A 23,271-nucleotide genomic window follows, 5' to 3' on the forward strand; every position below is an offset into this window, starting at 1 on the left:
CCTGACAGGCCTCCCCGCAGCACCCCCGAGCGCCCTCCCCGCCGCCGTCTCCCGCCCCGAGCCGCAGGGAAGGATTACGACCACGCCAAGGCTCCAGCCAAGGACCTCCAGCCCTCACGGGCCGGGCCCCGCCGCCATCTTGAAACAGCCGCCACTCCTCCGGCGCGCCTCCACCGCCCCCCCGCCGCTCGCCGCCCATTGGCTGCCCGTGTCGGCCGCAAGCAGAGCCGCGGGGCGTGCTGGGAGTCGTAGTCCTTCCGGCGCAGCAGGACGAGAGCGGCGCAGCCCGGTGGAACTACCACTCCCAGCGCACCTCGCGGCTACGGGGCGACAGGAAGGATAAAAAGGCTTTGTTCGCTGCCGGGCTGGGCGGAGGCAGGAGGGTCCCGCGGAGGATGGAGGACAAACCCTCCGCCGGCATCAAGCCCTACCTGGACAAGCTCACCCCCTGATGGCGTCACAGGAATATTGGGTGAAGTGGCGGTGAGATCGTACAGCCCCCCCCGGGGGCCGGGGGCAGGCGGGGGGTGACTGGGGGCGGGGAGGGCCACCCAGTTGTCACGGCCCCTCTTGTGAATCGCGCAGCTGAGCAGCTCCTGCACACACACACATACACACGCACACACAGAGATCCTTGTTTCTGGAGTCAGCGGCAGGAATCCCGAATCTTTCGACTTAGGAGTTTCAAAAGCATCAAAGAAGGAGAAGGTGGTGTTTTATTCAAAATTGTAGAGTCATGGAATGTTAAGGAATTGCAAGGGACCTTGAAGATCATTCAGTTCCAACCCCCTGCTGTGGGCAGGGACTCCTCCCACTAGACCAGGCTGTTCAAGGCCTTATCCAGCCTGGCCTTGAACACTAACAGGGCTGAAGCATCCTCAGCCTTCCTGGGCAACCTCTGCCAGTGTCTCACTGCCCACACAGTAAAGAATTTCTTCCTGACAGCCAACCTAAATTTCCCCTCTTTCAGTCTGTACCCATTACTCCTTGCCCTGTCACTACAGTTCCTGGCAGACTCCCTCTTTGGCTTCCCTGTGGACCCCTTCAGAGACTTGAAGGTTGCTCTGAGGTTGCCACACAACCTTAATGTGTAAATTGTGCATAAACCCCTTTGTTGTAGTAAACCTGGTCTGTTGCATGTGGGGTCAGCAGGGACTGTGCCCGATGGAGGGGGTTCAGTGTGGAGCAGGGCTCTGGCACAAGGCTGATCTAGGAATCTGCTCAGGATCAGCTCCCCATAAGTAGTCACCGTACAGCTCATTCCCACACCGTGGGACTTGTTCCACAACATGCCCTGCTTCCCATCTCTGCGTTTTGCTCAGGTCTCAAGCCTTCTTGCATCCCCTCAGCATTCTTTGAAGTTCAGCAGGACTGCAAGGCATTTAGAGGAAGGCTTCTCGGACAAAACTTTACTCATGGCAGTGGAATCACAAGGATATGTGCAAATGTTTGCTTGTGTAAAGGATTTCAGCATTAGACCTGTCATCCCTCAGAAGCTTGGGCACAGGGCTGTCCTATTTCTATCCCAAGCCCTCTGTGCATCAAGACTACAATTTGCAGTCCAGGGACTTCTTGTAAATTTTAAAGCCAAACGTGAGCATTGCAGTTGCCTCACCCAGCCACTGTATTGCAGGACAGCGAGTTTCATCTCATAACCCCAGTGTATCTCTGGTTGCACATGGGTTTAGATAGCTGCTCAGACAGATGAGATTAAAAGATCAGGGCTTAATACTTGCTCTGGGCTTCAGTGAGGACAGTATTTCATCCTCAGTCTCTGATCAGCATTCTCATACAGGCTTTTTATTGAATTTGCAGGGGGGGTTGGAATTTGTTGGTTTGGTTTGTTTGTTTGTTTGGTTTGTTCTCCAGTTGTGAGGTCAGCATAACATTGTCATTCTGCTCTGTGAGTGGAACTGCTGGTGATCATCCATCATGGTAAATGCTTCTTTGAAGTAGTTCTTTTTAAAAAAATTACTGGCCCTGCCCTCATTTTTGCCACCCTCAGATGTATGAGATCTGTGAGATGTTAACTGTGTCCAAAAGTAATGTTGCCATATAAACTGTTTTGGGTAGGTGTGTTATCTACACCAGCAAGACGTGGCAATGCAGGTTTGGCTCTTGAAAGTCCTGTAACATCCCTTTGGCATGAAGGGTGTTTCCTGGTTTGTGTTTTTTTGTTTTTCTGCCTGTCTCTCTGACAACTTCCACTGTGCAATACAGCAATGTGCATGCCAGTCCATCACAGTGATGTTTTACTCTGCTTCTTTTCTCTGTCTCTCCACTCCTTCTGGGAATTTTTCACATTTTCTTCCAGTGAAGTAGCCCAAAGCATGTCAGCTGTGCCACCAAATTAGTTTGAATTGCTGAGCTAATTGGGAAACTTTATTAATTTGTTCATTATTCAAATAGCAAAGAGTATCTCATTCAGAAAGATGCCTTTCTCAGTAGTTAGTAAGATAGAAACTATCTTACTTTAAATCTTGTGGAAGGTCTCATGAAGCCAGTAGATACTTTCTGCCTACCATAACATAAAATCAGTAATAGACTTTTAACTCTTTTGAGTTTGTGAAAGATTTTTTTTCAGGAGCTAAAAGTAATCATGTAATGAAGCTCAGCATACTCCTTTTAAGCAAGTTGCCTGTATAGTGTATGGGAGCTTGACACCTGATTTTCCAATACCTTCATGAACAATTGTTTATGATACCATTTCAAAACCCCTCCTTTGAACAAATTCTGTAGATTAGGTTGTGGGGGTGGGTGTTGCTTTGTTGCTTGGTTTTGGGTTTTGTTTTTTTTTTTTAACTTCTTGTCTCTGTGGAAGTCCCCACAAGAGGGAATATTTCTCACAAGCCTTATGGAGGATATAACATAAGGGAAAAAAGAGGGACATCTTTCCCACTGCCCATAGGATTCACTTTGCTGAAGTTCTGTGAGCAATAGCAAGTTCCAGAAAGGTTGATTTTTTCATAAGTAAATCAGAACAGGAGGTGTTAGCTATTCTGAACTTTCTAGAGCGGGACCGTACTTCACTATTGTGTTTACTAGATAAGAACATAACTATTCAGACGTTTTAAAATGATGCTGAGAGTTTATCCAACTTATAGGCAGTATCAGCAGTACTGTAAAGACTGCTAATCTTGTGATTTCTTGACTAAAAATCCTATGAATTCCTGCTTCAGCTTTGTGTCACTCCATTACATTGACTCTTTCTGATTTACACTGCAAAGCGTTTTTGGAAGCTTCTGAATGAAATGTCCTAAAAATAGGATAGAGTTTACTGTGATCTTGATTCAGAGTAATAAGCAGGGTGGAGTCACCTGAACTAGTTAAGCCTTATCATGTATCTTTAATCTAGATGGCTTCTTCATTTCTTCCATTTGGAAGAAAAAGCAACTCATGGCAAAGTCAGCTGTTGATGTTTAAAGGAGCTCCTGTCCATACCTACTTACAGCTGTTAAATGTGGTCTTCAGATTAGCCACGGGATATTTTTAATGTAATTTTCCAACTTTTAAGATGGAATTTCTCTTTCTTTTGATGTTGGATTTGGTTCAGACCTCTTTAGAAGTTGTACTTCTCTCTTTCCTAGACATCATCTTTGACTGATATGATATTTAATCTTCTGTCATCCCAGCCAAGCTGTTGTGCATGATGAATTAAACATCCCTGATGTTTTCTTTGATCACAGAAATAACAATTGCTCTGTTATTATAATCTCTTTAACTTGTCATAAGGCTTACATAGCTTAGATGGAAAGGACTGGTTAGGTCATTGATTCCACACAATTCTTTAGGAGCAGAATACAGCTGGGCAGCTTGTATTTCAGCAAGAGACAGCCTTGGACCCACCTACCAGAAGTGAAACATCAGGGTCTTCTGTATGTTGGGGGCTCCCCCTTGGCCAGACAAATCACCTAGGTGACCTACTATGATTTTACTCTTTTGCTGTTTTTTTTCTGTCTTTAACCTGAGTCTTGGTTTTGTGGTGTCATGTGTTGTCCTCTAAATTATCTAATGATGTTACCAGTCAGTATTTCCCATTGGAGTGTAGACTTCCTGAAACCGAGTGCCACTTGTCCACCAGCAGAACAGACAAGGGCAAGGCTACTGCTGGAATTGGAAGCCTGGCACTGAAGATAAAAAGCACACCAAAGCTCTCTAGTGCTTGCCTTTCCTGTCTAGTGCACTGTGTATGTTTTATCAGAAAGCAGTTGTAATATGTGTGACTGCTTTGGGAGCCAATACTTTCACAGCAGAGCCAGTTCTTGAAAGCCCTGCATAGTGTTCACTTCTATTCTGTGGCCCCATGTGCTGGGCTTGCAGTTCCCACAACAAGTTAGTGGTCTTTCTGGACCTAATCCAAGGTGAATTAACTCAGTGGGAATTGTTTCAGTTGGCTGTGGGTGAAGTAAAACATTATAAAACACTAAGTGCAAGAGAGACTGTTCTGCCATCACATGCCTGCAGGGGTAGCACTGTGTAGATTAGTATCTTGCATTTCTATAGTGTTCTTTCCCATAAAATACTAAGATGATTTTTATAAGTTACAAGCTCACTGCTCATAACAGCTTTGCATGTGTCCAGCTGGGATTCCAGATGGCTGATGTTTGTTCACACAGCTCCCTTTGTGATCAGATTCTATGTCTGTCCAAACCCACTGGATCCAGCATTTAAATGTGCCTCTCTTTGTGGAATATTGTTGTTAGCAGTTCACAGCAGCACTGCACAACATATTGTCCCAAGCTGAGGAAATCCTACCCAACAGAAACCACAGGGAATGCTTGCAAAGAGAGATTCCTCTCTTTTCAAGTTTGCCTGGGAACCCATCATTGATTTTTTTTTTTTTCCATTAATCCTTTGCAAAAAAATCACACCTTGAATAAGAAATGTGTTTATGTCATAGAATCACAGAATAGTTTGGATTGGAAGGGTCCTTAAAGGTCATCTGGTTCCAACCCTCCTGCCATGGGTAGGGATACCACTCACTAAACCCATCAGATATATCATTATATATGCATATATATCTATAAAAAAAGATTCAAAGGAAGCATTTTGTGCATCTTTAGATATCTTCATGCCAAGATATGCTGAGTACAGTTACAGACAAAAAAAGTGACTGCTCAGTCACCAGCACAGTGCTTATAGTCATTAATGCCTTTTCCCTGGCTGTCACTCAAATTAACTTGCAAAATTGTCTGTCTCACAATGTTGGTGTCACTCGTGCCAGCTGCAAACATGCTCCTCTTTTCCTTTTAGAGACTTCTCCAGGAGTTGCTGAGGTGACATTTGTGGAGAAGGAGCCAGCTGAACGCCACACCATCATTTCTTGGGAGCAAGTGAGTATTTTTGTGGTACAACTGCAGTGAGGTGCAGCAGCCCACAGAGAATCTCAAATGTAATGACTACCTTGTGTTTGGTCATGAGGGAGCTTGTTATCAAGTTTGATGCACAGAGGAGCCTACACAGTTGTTGGGTTTTTCTTAATCCAGTTTCACTCTGTCTTTAAGGCTGTCATGTGCACCTGATCTGTTAGAGAAACATCATCAATGTACATTCAGAATGATGTCTTGAAAAAGAAATCACATAACTGTAGTAGGCAGCAACAGTGGTGACTCAGTGGGGAACAGATATTTTTCTGACTCAGATCTGAAAACATTTTCCAACTCCCTTTCAAACAAAATGAAGCAGCTCTGTGTTATTCATTGACATTAAAGGTAAAGGCCTCAAGCTGGCAAATACCACTGAGCCACCCAGTTTCTTCCAGTTATCTGTTTCTCTTTTTAGTCTCAGCAATTTGCTTCAGTTTCTCACAGCCCCTCATTCTACCTCCTCTTTGACTAACCAACCCAGTCTTTTGGCTAAGGCATGTCCCACTGCCTGTTCTAGAAAGCTATGAAGGACACTCTGCATTATCTGACCTCACTGCATCACTCTGTGTGATCAGAGGGTCCTGAAAACTGTTGTGTGACTCTTGTGGGCAGAGATGGCATTTTTGCTCCCCTTTTTGAATATACATATATATATTCAAACCTCAGTCCCACGGCCCTGGTGGAATAACTGCTTTGTAGGTGTCACTCACATGTAGGAAAGGGACAGCAGAAGCTGTCTGGCCTTTGGAAAGCGGCATGGCAGAGGATGGAGTTGAGTGAATCATCCTCCCTCTACTCCAACCCCAGCTGTAGTCCATTCTCCCAGAGAATCTGCTCTTATTACCACTGCTCTTGTTACCACTGCATAAAATAACTTTTGCTTGGACACTTTGCCATTTACAGGGTTTTCCTAAACAGTAAGGAAAGGCCTGGCCCTAGTTTTGGTAATGCCCTATCCCAATTAGTGACATTTATCAAGAATTTATATACCCAGGTCAGAATATGTGTGATGTAAATGTGTGTTACTTACTGAAATTTGTCCAGTAGCCAACTGGTCAGGGAGAAATGTCCGGTTTTTCAGGTTTGTGTAAACTGATTCCTGATTTACTGTAGCTGTTGTTCAGGTGTTGGATTAACTGGGCTGGGAAGGTCTGAGGCACCCTGACTGAGGCAGCTCAGGTCTGGGAGCAGCGGAGTGACCTTTGCTCACTCTTCTGTTGAGTGGAGAGGATGCTTCTCCCAGACAGTGTTGCTCTCATTTTCAGGTGCTGCTTCTCCTCCAAACTAAAATGAGTTTCTTTGAAAACTGAGCTGCTCTTGTAAAACTAGACTTTGAAATGCTGTAACCAAAGCACTTCATTCCTGAGATGTCAAAACAAAATTTCAGTTCCCACCCCCCCCCCCCCCAAAACAAAATTTCAGTTCCCCCCCCCCCCCCGCCCACTGATGGACTAAGTCAATTGTGAAAGTGAATGTTGAAATTTAGGTGGATATAGTTGAGCTGGACTGCTAATAGTGAGGGGTTGGCTGCCTATTTCTTTGGTGTTGGTTCCAATTGCATTGGCAAATAAAATTTCCCTTCTCAAATTAAAAGGTAACTTTTTTTTTTTCCTTTTTTTTTCCTTGAGCTTTGGGGATGAAGTCTGATATCTACCCTAGTCTACACAATTGCAGGACAAAAATGCAATCAGTGATGATTAAGTGCAATGCATTCAGCACCTCACAAGGCCCTTTCAGAATGAACTTTTATTTACTTTTCCTCAAACTTACCCTTCTTGATTTTTAATACAATGTTCACTTTTATCACTGTGAAGTTTTTTTGAGCCACTAGGTGGCAATACTTATGCACAGAATAATTTCTTCGTAGTTGAGAATTTTAACAAGGTCTTTTAGTTCCCCTCTATGTCTTTGCTTATGAAAGTATTTGCAGAACTTTTTCTGTGATATAGGGGAAACTGGTCAAACTGTTCCCAGGCAGAAAGAGCTGTTAAGTCTTACACTTCAGGAAACCAATCCTGAAATCAATCCTGAATAATTTATTGGAAGTCAGCACACTCACAAAAAAAGTACATGATTGTCAAGTGTTTACATCACTTCCCCAAAACTTTTAAGCAGTTCAATATATTTCAATAAAAACAGATAATTTTTCAACCTTTCTTGACACTTAGACCTACCAAGATGTTACCTTTTCCCCAGGAAAGGGAGACAAGCAATAGGAGAGGGAGTAGAGACAGTTACCTGGTTAACAGAACTCCAGTGGTAATAACTCCAGTGTGTGTTGTCCTATGAACCCTTTTCCACTCCTAAAATTAGGCTGGCAATGGCTCTGCTCCCCTCCACATACAGTTTTTAAAAGTAGGTATTATACTAAAATATTGCTAGGAGGCACTCTGATGCAGTGGCTGAATCACAATTTCTCTTTTGCCTCAACCAGAATTAAAATGAATCACCCACGTAATTGTTCTGGTTTTCATAGGGGACATGGAGGTACCAGAGCTCAGCACCACAACAGGCCAAGCAAACTGAACAGAGTAGTTTTGGCTCTTCCTCTGTTTGACTTCTTAGCAGTGTCTGAGCTGCCCCTGGCTGGCTGTAATTGATCCACACCCATCACATTGCTGTAGTTTTGATATTCTACAAGTCTGCATAGGAAATTTGTTGTTTCTCCTTATGTTTTTTGTCTACAAAGATTTAATTTTCTGTAATAAAGCCATAAAAAGCCCTCAAGCAGTCTGGTGCTTTCCTGTTATAGACTATCTTAGGCTGTCAATTTAGAAACTCTCTCTGCCTGTAAATCTCAGTGGGAACTGCCCTGGTGGTTTCTCGCTATCCTAGAAGTCATAGAATCATTAAAGTTGGAAAAGACCTCTAAGATCATCAAGTCCAACCATTAATGTAGTACCATTGTGTCACAACTGAACTATATCTCCAAGTGCCACATCTTCACACCCTCTGACCACTTCCAGGAATGGTGATTCCACAGTTCCTGAGCAGCCTTTTTTCAATGCCTGACCAGCCTTTCCTGGCACAGCATGAGGCCATATTCTCTTGTCCTTCTCACTTGTTATCTGGGAGAAGACCCCGACCCCCACCTGGCTTTCAGGTACTTTCAGTACCTTCCAGGGAGTTGTAGAGAGGGATAAGGCCTCCCCTGAGCTTTCTTTTCTCCAGGCTAAACGCCCCTTAGTCCTTCAGCTGCTCATCATCAGACTTCTCCAGACTTTCCCCAGTTCTGTTCCCTTCCCTGGACACACTCCAGCACCTCAATGTCTTTCTTATCATGGGGGGCCAAAACTGAACACACATTTCAAGGTGCAGCCTCACCAGTGCCCAGTACAGAGGGACAGTCACTGCCCCAGTCCTGCTGCCCACACTATTGCTGACACAGGCCAGGGGCCATTGACCTTCTTGCCCACCTGGGCTCACTCTGGCTCATGTTCAGCCACTGCCATCCAGCACTCCCAGGTCCTTTCCCACCAAGCAGTTTTTCAGTCCCTCTGCCCCCAGCCTGGAGCACTGCAGGGGGTTGTTGTGACCCAAGGGCAGGACCCAGCACTTGGCCTTTGGTTGGCCTCAGCCCATTGATCCAGCCTGTCCAGATCCCTCTGCAGAACCTTCCTACCCTCCAGCAGATCAACTCTCTCACCCAACTTGGTGTTGTCCTCAAATCAGCTGAGGGTGTTCTTGATCTCCTTGTCCAGATTATCAATAAAAGCAATAAACAGGGATGGACACAGCAGTGAGCCCTGGGGACCACCACTAGTGACTGGCCCCAGCTGGATGTAATTCCATGCACCAGCACTCTCTGGGCATGGCCATCAGCCAGCTTTGTTAGCCAGGGAACAGAGCATCCATCCAAGCCAGGAACAGCCAGTTTCTCCAGGAGAATTCTATGTGAAACGTCCGAAAAGTCAACACCCATAGCCTTTCCCTCATCCACTGAGCAGGTCACTTAGTCATAGAAGGAGATCAAGTTGGTGAAACAGGACTTGCCTCTCCTAAACCCCTGCTGGCTGGGCCTGATCCCTTGGTTCTCCTGTACATGCTGTGTGATGGCACTCAGAATGATCTCTCCATGACCTTCCCCAGCACCGAGGTCAGACTGACAGACCTGTAGTTCCCTGGGTCTTCGTTTGAACCCTTCTTACACACAATCTAGGAACCTCCTAGCCTGCTCCCTCTCTACTGTGTTGTGTTTCCAGCAGACATCTGGGAAGTCACCCCTGTAGTGGTTTAGTTTTTTAGACCTTCCTGGTAACCAAGTCAGAACTAGGAAGTGGCCATTTTCCCAGTATTCCCTACGATTTTTTTTACTTAACCCAGAGTATAAATAAGACGGAGAGAGAAGCCTCTTCCTCTCTTCTCTTCTAGCAAGGTTTGGAGACAGCAGACTCCCACAGCCAGTCTCACTCGTGTCGGGGAGCTGAGGCCTGCTCGGGCCTACAGGGCCTGTTGTTTCTGCCGATGCAGGGTCCGGTAGCGTGGCAGTGGCGTTTGGCACAATTGTGTATCTCAAGGAAGGTATTAAAATTTTCTTTGACTAGTTCTTTATTGAGTGCGTATACCTGTTTTTAGGGTTTTTTTTTGTTTTGTCCCTTTCCCTTTGGGGGTGTTGGGGGTTTCTTTCTCATGCGTATATAGTCTTTGTAATTGAATATAAATGTAATATAAGTGTAAATATATTTATATATTGTTTTAACTCTCTTATTTCGGGCCTCTTGGGTTTTTTTCATTTTTCCCTTGGTTTTTTGGGAGGAAGCTTTTGCTGTGGTGTTGGAGACTTGGCAGGGAGCCAGCTCCAAACCACCACACACCCTCACTGCTTCTACCATATGTATCTCTTTTTGACTCAAAAGCATGCATGCAGGCGTGTGCATGTTCAAGGGTCCTTCTTGGCATCCTTCTTGTAATGTCCTCCCTTAGCATTAAGCAAACCTGCCATCCCTTATCCCCAGGAGCACAGGATCTACCGTCTTGAGCCTGTCTTGTGGCCCTGACTATAGGAGAGACGGGGAAGTGGATCCAGCAGCATCCAGCCTGAGGAAACCTGTGTTTCTTCAACCTGCATAATGGGGAAGAGGTTCGAGGACTTTGGGGAGGAGTAAATAGTGCTTCTTTCACAGTGTTTCTCCTTCTGTTGGGCCTTATAATATTCTAATTAAAAACCTGGCTGCACAACAACATCCTCAAGACAATTGTTAAATCCTCTTCTCTGCAGCAGGGAATCAGGTCTACCCCAGCCTCAGAAAATTAAAGCATCATGATCTCCTGGGAGCCCTCTAGATTTATGAAAGGTGCAACAAGAACGTCTCAGCATGTTACACAAGTTAACATTCATATTCACTATCAGCTAAGACAGACCAGTCATGAAACTGCAGCACGTCAGGAAGAGAGGAGGGTGGCTGCTGATGTGCTCTACTGCTTGCAAGCCCTGAGAAGAGACATAAATGCCTTCCTTTTGTCCTCAAAATTTGGGTAAAAAGTGACATAAATGCTTTCCTTCTCACCCTAGAAGTTGAATAAAAGTCATTCATTTTTTTTTAGAAAAGTCTCTCCAGAGCTCTATGTTTTGATTGCTTTCCATTTCTTTAGTATATTTGCTTGAGAGGTATTGTTTCAACAGTGCCTTAAGTAAATTGCCATATGTCAGGGTTCTAGCTTTGGAGCCAGTGCTGTTCAGGTCTTGGAAGCAAAACAAGCCTGATTCTAATATTTTTCTCTGTCTTCTGTGGACTGTGCTTTCTTGGGAGACTACTTGGGGGTATTCTGGAGAACAAACAAGAGGAACAGACCTCACACACCATACTGGGCACTTGGGATATTTTGTTTTATGAGCTGATGAGTGTAACTAAATGACTGGAGTGAAAACAGCTGCTTGCCAGGGCTGTGGTTAAGCCACTTCTGGCACGTTATTAGGAATAGTGTATTTTATGGGGCTGGAGAGCACAGCCCTTAAAACTACCAGTTGAGCAGGAGGAATATAGAGTTTGATAAGCCACTTTTAATATATAGTGGCTTGTTTGTCTGACTCTGCCGTCCGATCATCACTGTTCTGATGTCATGTGGTCATGTGACTAAGTATAATATGACAGAACAATCCATCCTTTCTGTCAGATGAGAGAGATGGGTATTAGCGAAGCTTTCTATTTACTGGTATTTTCCTGTAGACCCCATATCTGCATTTCCCACCCATATATTTTGCACCATCGTTTGGAAACTCATGCAAAGGGACATGGTTGGGAGAATCCTGAAATAAATTGGGAGGGCAGCCATCTGGAGAAACATGCACATGTTGATCTTTCCATTCAGAAAAAGAGGATTCAGAGCAGAAGACCTGTTCAGATGTGATTTTTACCTTGCCTTAATCAGCTATATTTGCTAAATTGATCTGTGCCCGAGTTGTTGTAGTATTTATCTGGATACTACCATGGAAGTTTTAAAGTCTTAGATTTTTCACAATTTTTCACAATGGATCTGGTTCTCCTGCTTGGAGAATAACACCCACTGAAGTCAGATGGGCTGTTTGCATATGTGTTTTTACTGCTGGGATAGATTAGTTAAAATTGGGGGATTTGAAACAGATTGAAAGTGCCATGTAAACTTTTGTACACTTCTGAGGCCTTGTAGCAGGTCTGTCTCTCTGTTTCTTCATAGTTTTAGCCCTAGTCACTGTGCTTACAGCTACAGCTTGAAATTGGAAGTGATGAAAGGACAGCATGAAATTATAAATATTTAGGACTGAGGAGAACCCACAGAAGAAGGTGTGTTTGTGAAAGGCATTTGAAGAACTTCAGATATGTCCATGTGATTTAGTAATCTCCTTAAACTTACCACCAGGGCCTCAGCCATCAGCAGGCTCTTATCAAAGGATGATAAATTCTTCTCAAAACAAAGTCTCTACAGTATCAGTTTGTCTGCTTTAATACCTGTAGACCCTGAATATTTTCCCTGCCTGAGTTAGGAAAGCACTGTGCAAGTGACCAGACCACTTGAGGAGGCAGGTGAAGTGACCTGTCCTATTTCAAGCTGCAAAACCATTAGTATCTGGGACTCGTCAGTAGTAGTCAGCCAACATAAATGGATATGCTTAGAAAGAAAGTTAACAGGCAGGAGTGAAGGTTATGTGCAGGTTAGGGGGTCCTGCACAGCGTGTACACCCCCAATTTAGGGGACAGAGACTGTAACAACCCAAAGAAAGTGGCTGTGAATAAGATGTGGGGGAGAATCTGATCAGCTTCTCCCTTTACCAGAGCTACATGAACTGCATGTGCATCTTTCTTTCCCTTAGATACTGGTTACCAGAATATTCTGTCTTTATTTAATGCAACTTTTCCACAAGGAGAATAATGCAGCCCTTGGACAAGTCAATGCAGAGATTGTGGAATTGCATCATTGGAGACTATTCTGAGTTTTGGGCTCTGATCCTTTTGGAGTCTTGAGTGTGACAATATTTTAAATGTGAACTCTCTTGAATCTTTCTCAATCAGTTTTTTCTCTAAAACAATTACAGGCAAAACAACAGGTAACTCTTGTAGTCATACGTGTTGCTTGTCTTCTTAAAACTGACAGGCTTCTGTCCTGTTTCATTTTGTGTTCTTGACGCTTCAGCAGGAGCAGAGGGTCTCTGGTCTGCAACCAGTCCTGTCACCAGGAGCGGGGCCTGCAATTGCCTATAGCTCTTTGGGATTCTTTTTGTTCCAAGGATTAAGCCTTTATCCTTCCTTCCTCGTATTTGCTGCTTAACTAAAGAGTCTAAGTTAAGAAAGACTTCTTCCATAATCAAGACAGGTACAGGAAATGGGTTGTGGTTCCTAGAACTCCAGCTCACTGGAGTTGCTTCTGTCACTGTTGACTCAAAAGGAAGCAGGCTTAGGAGCCCCAGCCGAGTGCTGAAGTTTGGAGGGGTGAAGCCGGACCAGCAGGTTTGTGAGTCTGGCTCTGCATGTGTTTGCACACATACTTTTTGTTAAGTGGAACGTAGAATCCGCCTGATTATGTGCAACTTTTGAATCTACACTTCGCTCACCAACTTGGAACTGAAATCCCTCAGGAGAAGAAAGTCCTTATGCTAATATCGTGTGTGCTTTAGTGGAACGGATAAGTTTAGTCTGATTTCACTCAAAGCAAGATTATATATTGTCTCAGTTGGGGAACAATGGTGTAATATTCTTCTGATGACTAACTGCTCATTGTGAAATTTTCCCAGGTCACCTTTGTAAATACAGTAGCACAGACCCAAGAAATACACAGTTTTCTCCGAGGCTTTAGAATGAGATATTTGAGTCATCTTGCAGTTAAAAAATTTGGTAGCAAATATTTCTGTACCGTGTTTCAGTTGAACTTCGGGTTTGAGGCATGATCTGTGTTTTCCCATAACACTTTGATTGTGATCTGCAGAAAAACTCCTGCATATTGCCAGAGGATTTAAAGAACTTCTATCTGATGACCGATGGCTTCCAGATGACCTGGAGTGTGAAGACTGATGGTGAGTCAACATGTTCCTCTCCACTGATACCCTCATTGCATTGCAGCCAGTCTTTCCTTTGCAGAACCTATTTAATTTCAAGCTTACTTTCTGAACAGTGAATACACATCTCTCAGTATCCTGCATTAGTCTGAGCAAAAACCCAGGTACCAAGTCATTCTGAATTAAAAATTAGCACCATTCCTTAACTTGCAAATAAACAAAGTAGTTTATTTCTACTAGACAGCTTGATCAGTGACTACAGAAATCTGACCCCTGAATTAAGAGTTATAAAAGGCAGTTCTGCATGGGATTGTAGACTATTTTAGAGATGTCCTGGTAAGGAAAAAAATATGACTGCCCATCAGAGGTCCCTTCTTGATGCAACAGGACAAAATCTATTACTTAAGTGTTCTGGACTCTCACAGAAGAAGTGCAGACACTGAAAATGGCAAGAAGTCAAACAACTACTCATGACATCAGTACTGTTCTGTAATACACTGGCCATCTGTTGACACTCACATTTAGGTATGTAATTTAAATCTCATACCTTAACTCCCTCTGTAGTTCATGGAGGGAGAAGCAGCTATAGCTCATTATCCCATCATAAAGCAGTAGGAGGAGGAACCTCTGACAATGTCTCTTTCTCATTATAAAGTATAAGCTGGAGCCTGGTTCCCCTTTCCAATGCTAAAGTTAGAGCTCCATTGTCCATCCTTGTTCATTCTGCAGTTATTATCCGGGTTCTCATTGCCCTCAAGCAAGGCTGTCAAATTGGGCTATGGACACTTCCTTACTTCTGGAGGTGGGTGTCAAGTACAGGGTGTCTTAGTTTAACGAGATTGCAACTTAGAAATTAAGAGACTTCAGGTGGAAGTGTGGAAAAGGACAGAGTCTTCCTCAGGAAGTGAAATTTCATTTCAGAGACAGCTCACATCAGGGCTTTAGCACCTGCAGTGACTTCCATCATGTTTCAAGTGGGATTTGCTGTGTTGTGACCTCTGAAGAGTTTTGTTTTCAGGGCTCACAAGCGCACAGAGTCCAAGGCAGCTCACATAACTGTCTTGTTTGAGCAAGCATCCAACAGTGCCTTCTGAGATCCATCACACTGACACATGGCTGAGCAGGGTAACTTGTTGACTTGATGCTGTTAGAAAGGTTTGGGTTGATGTGTGGAGGAACAGAAATACCTCCTATGCTTTCCTGACACTAGGTGTGGTTAACAGTGAGTCTTATTGCAGATACTCCCATGCCTCTGGGCTCCATGGTGATTAACAGCATCTCACAGCTGTGTCGGCTCGGGGGCTCCTCCATGTACACCCTGCCCAATGCTCCAACCCTCGCCGACCTGGAAGATGACACGGACGAGGAAGGTAAGGCCTGTTAACAGGCTGGAAAATGTGCTCTGTGTCATCCCTTTTCCTCTATTAGAGTAGTGTTAGGATATAGGGCATGGATAGGTAAGCAGTGACCCCTTGCACAGAGCCCCATCCAACCTAACCTTAAGCACTTCCAGGGATGGGACATCCATGGGAAATCTGTTCCAGTGCCTTACCGCCATCATAGTAAAGAACTTTTTCCTAATATCAAGTCTAAACCTACTCTCTATCAGTTTGAAACCATTCCCCCTTGTCCTTTCTCTACATACTCTTGTAAAAAGTCTCTCTTCATCTTCCTTGTAGGCTCCCTCCAGGTACTGGAAGGCTCCTATTAGGTCACCCCAAAGCCACCTCTTTTCCAGGATGAGCAATCCCAATTCTCTTAGCACCTCAGCTAAGCCCTGTGGCTTTGGAAGGAGGTGATCTTTAAGGTTCTTCCAACCCAAACCATTGTGTGATTTTTTGTCTTCTGGGCTGGATCTATTATGTATCTTAATAGTCCCCTACAGCCTCAACAGGCAGATCTGTATGCTGTGAATGTCGTGGGGATTGCTGATGCTGCCAGTCGTTAGTGTTACTTGTATTCTCTTTTAGCAACCTGTCAGCCCTCTTATTCTGCCCTTTCCCTGTTTAAACTTTTATCTGAGTCTTCCTCTGGTGATTCAGCTTCCAAAGTCTTTGTGTGCTTATGGTGTTACATGAACAAAAGATAACGGGTTTTGTCTTGGTAATGAAAGTACAGCTGGAATGGGAAAAGTAACTGGTAAACACATGTAACTGTGAGGTTGCAGTGGAAAGTGTGTGTTTCCAGACTGCCTAAAATGCTGGGAATACTGCTCTTTGGAGAGAAGAAAAAAGAAGAAAAAGGCCCACTCACTTTTTAAAGAGCTTTTCCAGTCTAACAAGACTGGAAAAATTAAGAGGATAGGAACAGAGCCAGGTGTCATGCCAGTTTTTTTTAAAAAGTGTTATTTGATTTCAATCTTATCCCTGCATCTCTACAGTTCTTCTAGCTTCTAAATGTGGCTGAAAATTTCTTCTTGTCACATTCCAGCTTGACTGCAGTCCTGATCTTCTAACCATTGTAATGAAATGCACCAATTTCTACTTCCACTCAGTGACTCAAACCTCCAGTGATGCACTTATAAGGTACACTGAGAAAAAAGTTACATCCCCACAGAAGTTCTCATCCTGACTTTAATGGAAAATTCTTCTGGAGAGTACAGCTCTTATGTCCCGCTTCTTCCCCATCAGCTTTAGATTTCAAAATTGCATTCCACAAGAACTTGCAGCTTCACAGTCCCAAAATGGTGCTGTAGAAATGCTCAGTGGTGGTTGGGGGTCCCAAGTTGAATATGGGTCCCAAGTTGAATATGGGTCAGACATGGTTGTTGAAAGGGCTGCTGATGTCACACTGGAATGTATGGAGAAATATGTGTCTACAAGTTCCTTAAAGTCTTCTGTCAAGAGGAAAGAATAAATTGTTCTCCCTGTCCTCCTTAGAAAAAAATGTAATTAGGGCAGCAAAGGAATAGTAGATGTAACAGAGATAATGGACTTCCAGTGCAATAAGGAAGATTCCGGACCCATGAGGAAAACTTCAAAGTGATAACTGATGGATTTGGATTGACTGCCTGGAAACTGTGCCATCTCCAGCACTGGAGAACTTTAAGAAAAGATTAGATAAACCTCAGGAGTGACGTCTGTAAAACTGGTCTTGCTTTATGCCACGGAAGGACTAGAACAGTTGTTGTCTGTTTTCAGCCATCTGAATTTGACTCTGTGGTTTGTTTTCCTACCAGATTAAAATGTTTCTCTTTTTTTTTTAGTTTTATTTTAAACATAGGGAACTTAATCATTTCCAAGAAACATAAATATAATAGTTTGTGTTAGATCTTCCTCAGCTGATTTATTCACAGATATCAAATAGGTTGACTCTTTGCAACTGAGTCACAGTCAGTTTCCCAAACATGTTTCATGAAATTTTTGTTTGTTTGTTTCAGGTAATGGAGACAAACCAGAGAAGCCACACTTTGATTCTCGTAGTCTTATCTTTGAATTAGACCCATGCAATGGGAATGGGAAAGTCTGTCTTGTTTATAAGCATGCTGAACCAGGTAAGACTGAAGAGAGAAAAGTTATCTGTCTCTTGTGGATTGTATCTGGAGAATTATGTTAGATTTCTGATCTTCTTTGTAATTAATAGATGAAACTTTTACTAGGGTGTCCCGTGTCCACTGAAGTCAGGGGCTAAACCTTACAGAGACTTAACTAGAGCTAACATTTTCACTCCTTTTAATGTTGGAGTCTGAGTTATAATTTCTGCATGTACATGTGGCCTACATACAGTGTTGAATTAATACAGAGCTCCACTAATCTGTCTCTGGTTACCTGCATGTCTTGGAACAAAACCCTTACATTTTAATGTGAATGGGTATAACTCTGCTTAAAAACAAGGGGCAGATGGTAAAAAAAGGCCTTAGCTGACTGAGACAGGCTTAGACTGGTTCTTCCACCTTGTACATGGATGCAGAGCCTCCAGGTGCTAACTAGGTCAAAATGGGGCAGGAAGGGTGGAACAAGAGGGTAAGAGATGGGAGCTGAACTGTTTCTTCTGACAGATGCGCAGATAACTGTTATCAGTGAGTGAGTAGAGAAACACCCAAGGCACTTGTGAAGTAGGTGGCATAAGACAGTGCACAGGTCACTTGGTGTATGTGTGTTTACAGTGTAGGGCTGTGCAATTGCAATATATATGTTCTTAAGAAAAATCCTCAGTTATTATCTTGTGTCTTTCATTGGGTGTGACTACAGCTCCCAAGGCAGTAAGTTCTTACTTGTCCCCTTGCCTTCCAGTGTCAGTGATTTCAGCACATGCAGTGGATGACCTGTGCAAGGAGAGGGAGCGTTGGTTACGGGGGTCGATGGCAGTGCAGGGGACAGTCTGTTTAACTGGCAGTGTTCAGCATCTTGGTTTCCCAAGAAAGAAAAAAACTTCTTTTTATGCTACAAGGGATGTCGCCACTAGAGAAATACTTGATCACTGTGGAAGGATTTTGAAAAATGCGTTTTTGTTGGCAGCACACACTCGCATGACTTCCAAACTCTGGACTCTATTCAGTAATCCAGATGACTGACAATTGAGTTAGCTGCTTTTTACTTTGTGGGGCAGATAAATGTTTGCCATAATTGTACTTTGAACATATACTACAAAAACTGCTGATGTCCAGGAATGTTCCATGTAGCGTATCAGTCCCAGGCTGGGAAGGGATTCATTGTCCAGGACACAGCCAGACAAATACATCATGCAACGGGTGAGCAACTGGCTCACGGGTTGGGCACAAAAGGTTGTAGTGAATGGGGTCACTCAAGCTGGTGACTTAGTGGGGTTCTGCAGGGCTCCATCTTAGGCCCAGTTCTCTTCACTGTCTTCATAAACAGCTTGGACACAGGACTGGAAGGTACACAAAGTAAGTTTGCCCATGACGCTAAATTGGGAGGAGCTGGTGTCTCCCCCGAAGACAGGGAGGCTTTGCAGAGAGACCTTGACAAATTAGAGGTCTGCTCAATCACCAACCATATGAGGTTTAACAAGGGCAAGTACTGAATTCTGTGCCTGAATGTAAATAAAACCACCTTTCTGATGAGTTCATTTTGTCTCCCACCTGAAAGAGGCCAGATGTTAATCTTATCACTGCAAAGCAACAGTGTAACTTGTGCTTGTTTTGTTCTAGTTGTCTCCCCAGACACAGAGATATGGTTCCTGGACAGAGCTCTGTACTGGCATTTCCTCACCAAAACCTTCACAGCCTACTACCGCCTGCTCATCACCCACCTGGGTCTCCCACAGTGGCAGTACGCCTTCACCAGCTATGGGGTCAGCCCCCAGGCTAAGGTAGGACAGCAGGGTCCAGCATCTCAGTTTTTTGCTAAGCACAGACTGGAGAAACATCTTCCCACCTTTTGACAAGCAGTCTGTAGCCCCAGCGGGGCCCTCCCTGGCGAGCCACTGAAGGGACCACAAGTCTTTTCCCCATAGCTTGTTAACGGTCACTTGTTTCACAGTAATTTGAATTCACTAATATTATGTTAACCCTGCTTTTGTCACCTAAGTCAGGCCCTACCCTCGACCTCTAATAGCATGTGGTAGAACTCTGATTATTTCTTTGCCTTCTTGATCCTGAAGCAAACCTTCATACCATGGCTGCTGGCAATTGAGGGGAGGTGTTCGTCCCCATAGCTGTGTAAGATTTGTCTAGATCAGTTTTCTGGGCATACCACTGAACAAGAGCCTAATGCTGCCTGGGTGGAGAGGGAAGTCCAGATACACATTAGACAAAATGACAGATGAAGACTATGACCTTGAGCCTTGCCAATAATATTAATTCCTTTTCACCCTCCTCAGGCATGAAGGGATGCCTTCATAAAAATTATGCTCAAAAAGGTGCAATTTAAATGCCAGCAGTCCTAGAAGTAGTTATAGAAGAGCTCTAGGTAAAGCCTTGTGACTATTCCAGCCCCTTATTATTATTAAAATTGCTGTTCTGCTATGCCAAAATCCTGCTATTAGAGGCTTCTGCTATTCCTCTGTGTTTGACTGGGCCTTCAGCCCTAACCCTGCTTCCATCGTGTGAGAGGTCAGGGAATGCAGCTGACAATCCTACTGAACACAAGCCAGTGCAGTGTCTGTGCACATTGTCAAGTCTCAGTGAGTGTCCTGCACTTCCCCCAGAGGTGACAGCTGTCCTGCCAGCGTGGCACTCCTTGGTCCTGTGTGCACATCGGAATTACTCGCTAAAATCACTGCTGACTTCCCATCAATCAGTGGCTGTAGAAACTGGTTCTTTTTATTTCTGGTGTCTTCCCTGTTACACTGCACTGTACTTCGTCAGCCCAGGCTGTGTACGTGGTACTGTAGTGTGTGCCTGTGACCTGCTTTTCTGTAGCTTTCCTGCTATAAATATTTTATTATGTTCAGTATATTCGCAAACCTTAAGTGAAATCATTCGTATATTCCCTAATCATTTCCAGCCCCTGTTAGTTAAAATCCTGGTGCATTAACCATTATAATTTTTAAAGTTTTCAAGGGAGTATTTAAAGGTGTTTTCCACTAAGCAGTACTTGAATAGGCTGCTATCTAAATTTTGGTATGGATCTTCTGTTTATGTTGTTCAACACTGTCTTGATGGTTTCAGTATGATTTGTAATACTATAACTCTTACAGTTTTATTTCCTGACTTTATCAATGAAAAAACAATGGGAAAAACATTTAAGAATTGAGAACTGTAGGCTGTAACATTTTGGTGACCTCTGGGAACCAAGAAACTAAATCATTGTAGTTATTTCTAGACAGAAAATCAGAAGTAGAAAGACAGTAAGAGAAACCAACACAAAATCCTTTGTGTAAACAGTTAAAAAACGTGTGTTATTTTATATGAGAAAAGAGGGGGGAAAGCTATGTTTTGAGAAGTTCAACTAGTTCCAATTTATAAGCCCATTTAAATTCCAAGGTTTTTTAATCTTTTCTGCTTATCTGAATCTAGATAAATGTGGTTTAATTTTATCTCCTCCCTTTGGTTTTCCTCCTGTGATTTAAATCAGGAGTTGCTCCCTATAGGAGTTACACTGCAGGAAAGGTAGTGTTAGGTTTGTGTCTGGTTCTCTTCTTCCCTGTCTGGAATGCAGTTTCAGGACTGTGGCTGTAGCAATGCCTTGTGTGTCCTTATCACAAACACTCTTCGAAGTCCTGTAAACTACAAACTGATAAGTGGTGTGGGATTAAAATCATGTCCCAGGGAAGAGGGGGAACAAGGTGAAATTGTCTATTTGCAGTTCGAATTTAACCTCTTCCTTCCACACAATCCTGCCTTTCAGCAATGGTTTAACATGTACAAACCCATAACCATCAACACAGCGCTCCTGTCTGAAGAAGCTGATTCCTTTGTGAACAAGCTGGACCCCAACAAGGTATTTAAAAGCAAGAACAAAACTCCAGTGCTCAAAAAGAAACCACCTTCTCAGCCAGCAGGCTCCCAAAAGAGTCACACGAGCATGACCTCTGCCAAGACATCCTCACTAGCTGGGAATTCTTCAAGGAAGTGAGACCCCCAGATCTAACCCTGGACAACATTTGCAATAAGCTCTGGTGTTCTCTGCTGCAGAGTCTCAGTGGTTCAGACCAAGTTCCTTGTGCATGAATAGATGTGCCCATGGAAAACACATTGCAACATTTGCATGAATATAACCACGATGTGGATGTAGTTCCTGGAGACTCTTAAAAAAACTTGAGACATTGATTTTATTCCCTTGTGCTACTTGCAGCATGTATTTTTCAGAGGGCATGAAGAAGCCCTTGATATCACTGCTCTGTAGGGAAGCTTTTGTTCCTATGCAACTGGAACTGCAGCAGTGAAATGAAGGCAGATGTAAGTCACCATTACTTTAACAGACCATGCTGCAACAGAGGGTATGAAGATATTTCTGCCATCTCCTCTGAAAGAAACCTGTCCTGACCTTGCATGCTGTGGGAGCAGGCTGGAACCTGCTGAACAAAGAAATAACTTCCACTTCAGATAGAATCAAACTCTGTGCTTCCCTATGCTCCTTCCAACTTCTGCTCTGAGATTCATGGTGCAAGGGACCTGGGACGTTGGTGTCTCTGCACTGTCCTAGCTGCTTGCTCTACAGCCCAGACCACCTTTTGGCCTTCACACTGTATTTTTTCACATAGTGACAGAGACTCATAGAATCAGCTGGGTTGGAAAATGCCTCCGAGATCACCAAGTCCTGTGGCAGTTAGACACGGACCCACCAGATTGAGTGCAAGCTGGCAAATCGTTTATTAACAGTCAAGCACACGGTTTTATACTCCTCGGTTACATAAGAGGTTACATAACCATAGAGCACGTGCTATTTCCCCAGCGATCATTCTCCAGTCCTTCCAGTGGGCACGTGCAGTCAAGCACTTTCTTTGGGGGCCTGCTGCGGAGACTACATTTCCCATCCTTCCTTGCAATAGTCTTCCTGTAAGTTGTTAACCCTTTCCCACAAATCCGCCTTCTTTATTATAATAAGAAGTTACAGAACAGTATAACTCTAAAACCTTTCTTAACATAAAACAACATTATTTTAACTAGCTATATAACTCAGGGCCTAAGTCTAAAAGGCCTTTATTAGAGCTAATTACTCTATACACTAAGTAACTTCATTAATCATGCAACCTTCATTAACCCAGGATTTTTTGCGGGTTTTTAACAGGTGACTTTTATCTGAGGGTTTGTATGTAACTGGGTGAAAAGCATTAACTTTATTTTAAGGGGAAATGTGTTAGAGTATAGATATTGTCATCATCATCATGGCTAGGCTTCGTGAATGAAGATTTGGGAAGGGCTCTACCCACATTTGCTACAAGCACACTAGTGACTAAAAAGACCAATACGAGATAGACAAGACCGGTTGCAAAAGGCACAGCAGAAAGACTCCTTAGGTGGTATTGGCAAGACATGATTCTTTCTGCAATGATTCTTTCTGCGTTGTGTTTTCTCCTCGAGAGTGATCCTGTGTGTGTTCTCAAAGGCATCAGCAGCGTTATAGATGGTGTGTCTCCAGGCCTTCCGATTGGAGGCCAGAGTAGACCAGTGATGTTGATCAATATGGCCAAGGCTGAGATATTGTTTCAGGGAGTCCTTGTATCTTCTCTTTGGGGCTCCTCTCTTGCGGCAGCCGGTGGCAAGTTCACCATAAAGCAAGATCTTAGGGAGGTGGTGATCCTTCAGCCTTGAGACATGCCCTGCCCAGCACAGCTGTGTTCTCAGCAACATGGCCTCAATACTTGTAACTGCTGCCTGTTCTAGAACAGACGCATTAGTCACATAATCTGACCAGTGGATGTTTAGGATTGTATGGAGACAGCGTTGATGGAAGCGTTCTAGGAGACGCAGGTGGTGGCGGTAGATGACCCATGATTGGGAACCATATAAGAGAGTAGACAGCACTATGGCTCTGTAAACACTGATCTTTGTACTTCTCTTCAGATGTTTATTTCACCAAACTCTTTTATGGA

General features: G+C 43.7%; 1 protein-coding gene across 1 annotated transcript; it reads left to right on the forward strand.

Annotated features, from left to right (window-relative positions):
* The first annotated feature begins 451 nt into the window (after window positions 1–451).
* On the forward strand, window positions 452–22,610 carry TPGS2 (tubulin polyglutamylase complex subunit 2). The gene is made up of 7 exons (XM_029962149.1): window positions 452–483; window positions 5,225–5,333; window positions 13,764–13,851; window positions 15,072–15,203; window positions 17,213–17,326; window positions 18,944–19,104; window positions 21,084–22,610. Exons 1-7 carry the CDS (start codon window positions 452–454, stop codon window positions 21,309–21,311), a joined length of 864 nt encoding a protein of 287 aa, XP_029818009.1. The 3' UTR covers window positions 21,312–22,610.
* The last annotated feature ends 661 nt before the right edge of the window (window positions 22,611–23,271 follow it).

This window comes from Manacus vitellinus, unplaced genomic scaffold, assembly GCF_001715985.3.
Source record: "Manacus vitellinus isolate BGI_N305 unplaced genomic scaffold, ASM171598v3 scaffold_42_pilon, whole genome shotgun sequence".
Classification (NCBI taxonomy): domain Eukaryota; kingdom Metazoa; phylum Chordata; class Aves; order Passeriformes; family Pipridae; genus Manacus; species Manacus vitellinus.

Coding starts and splice junctions, on each gene's coding strand:
- TPGS2 (XM_029962149.1), top strand. CDS start 452: ATGGCGTCACAGGAATATTGGGTGAAGTGGCG. Junction 13,852..15,071: donor CTGGAGTGTGAAGACTGATG/GTGAGTCAACAT, acceptor GTCTTATTGCAG/ATACTCCCATGCCTCTGGGC. Junction 17,327..18,943: donor TTATAAGCATGCTGAACCAG/GTAAGACTGAAG, acceptor GTTTTGTTCTAG/TTGTCTCCCCAGACACAGAG.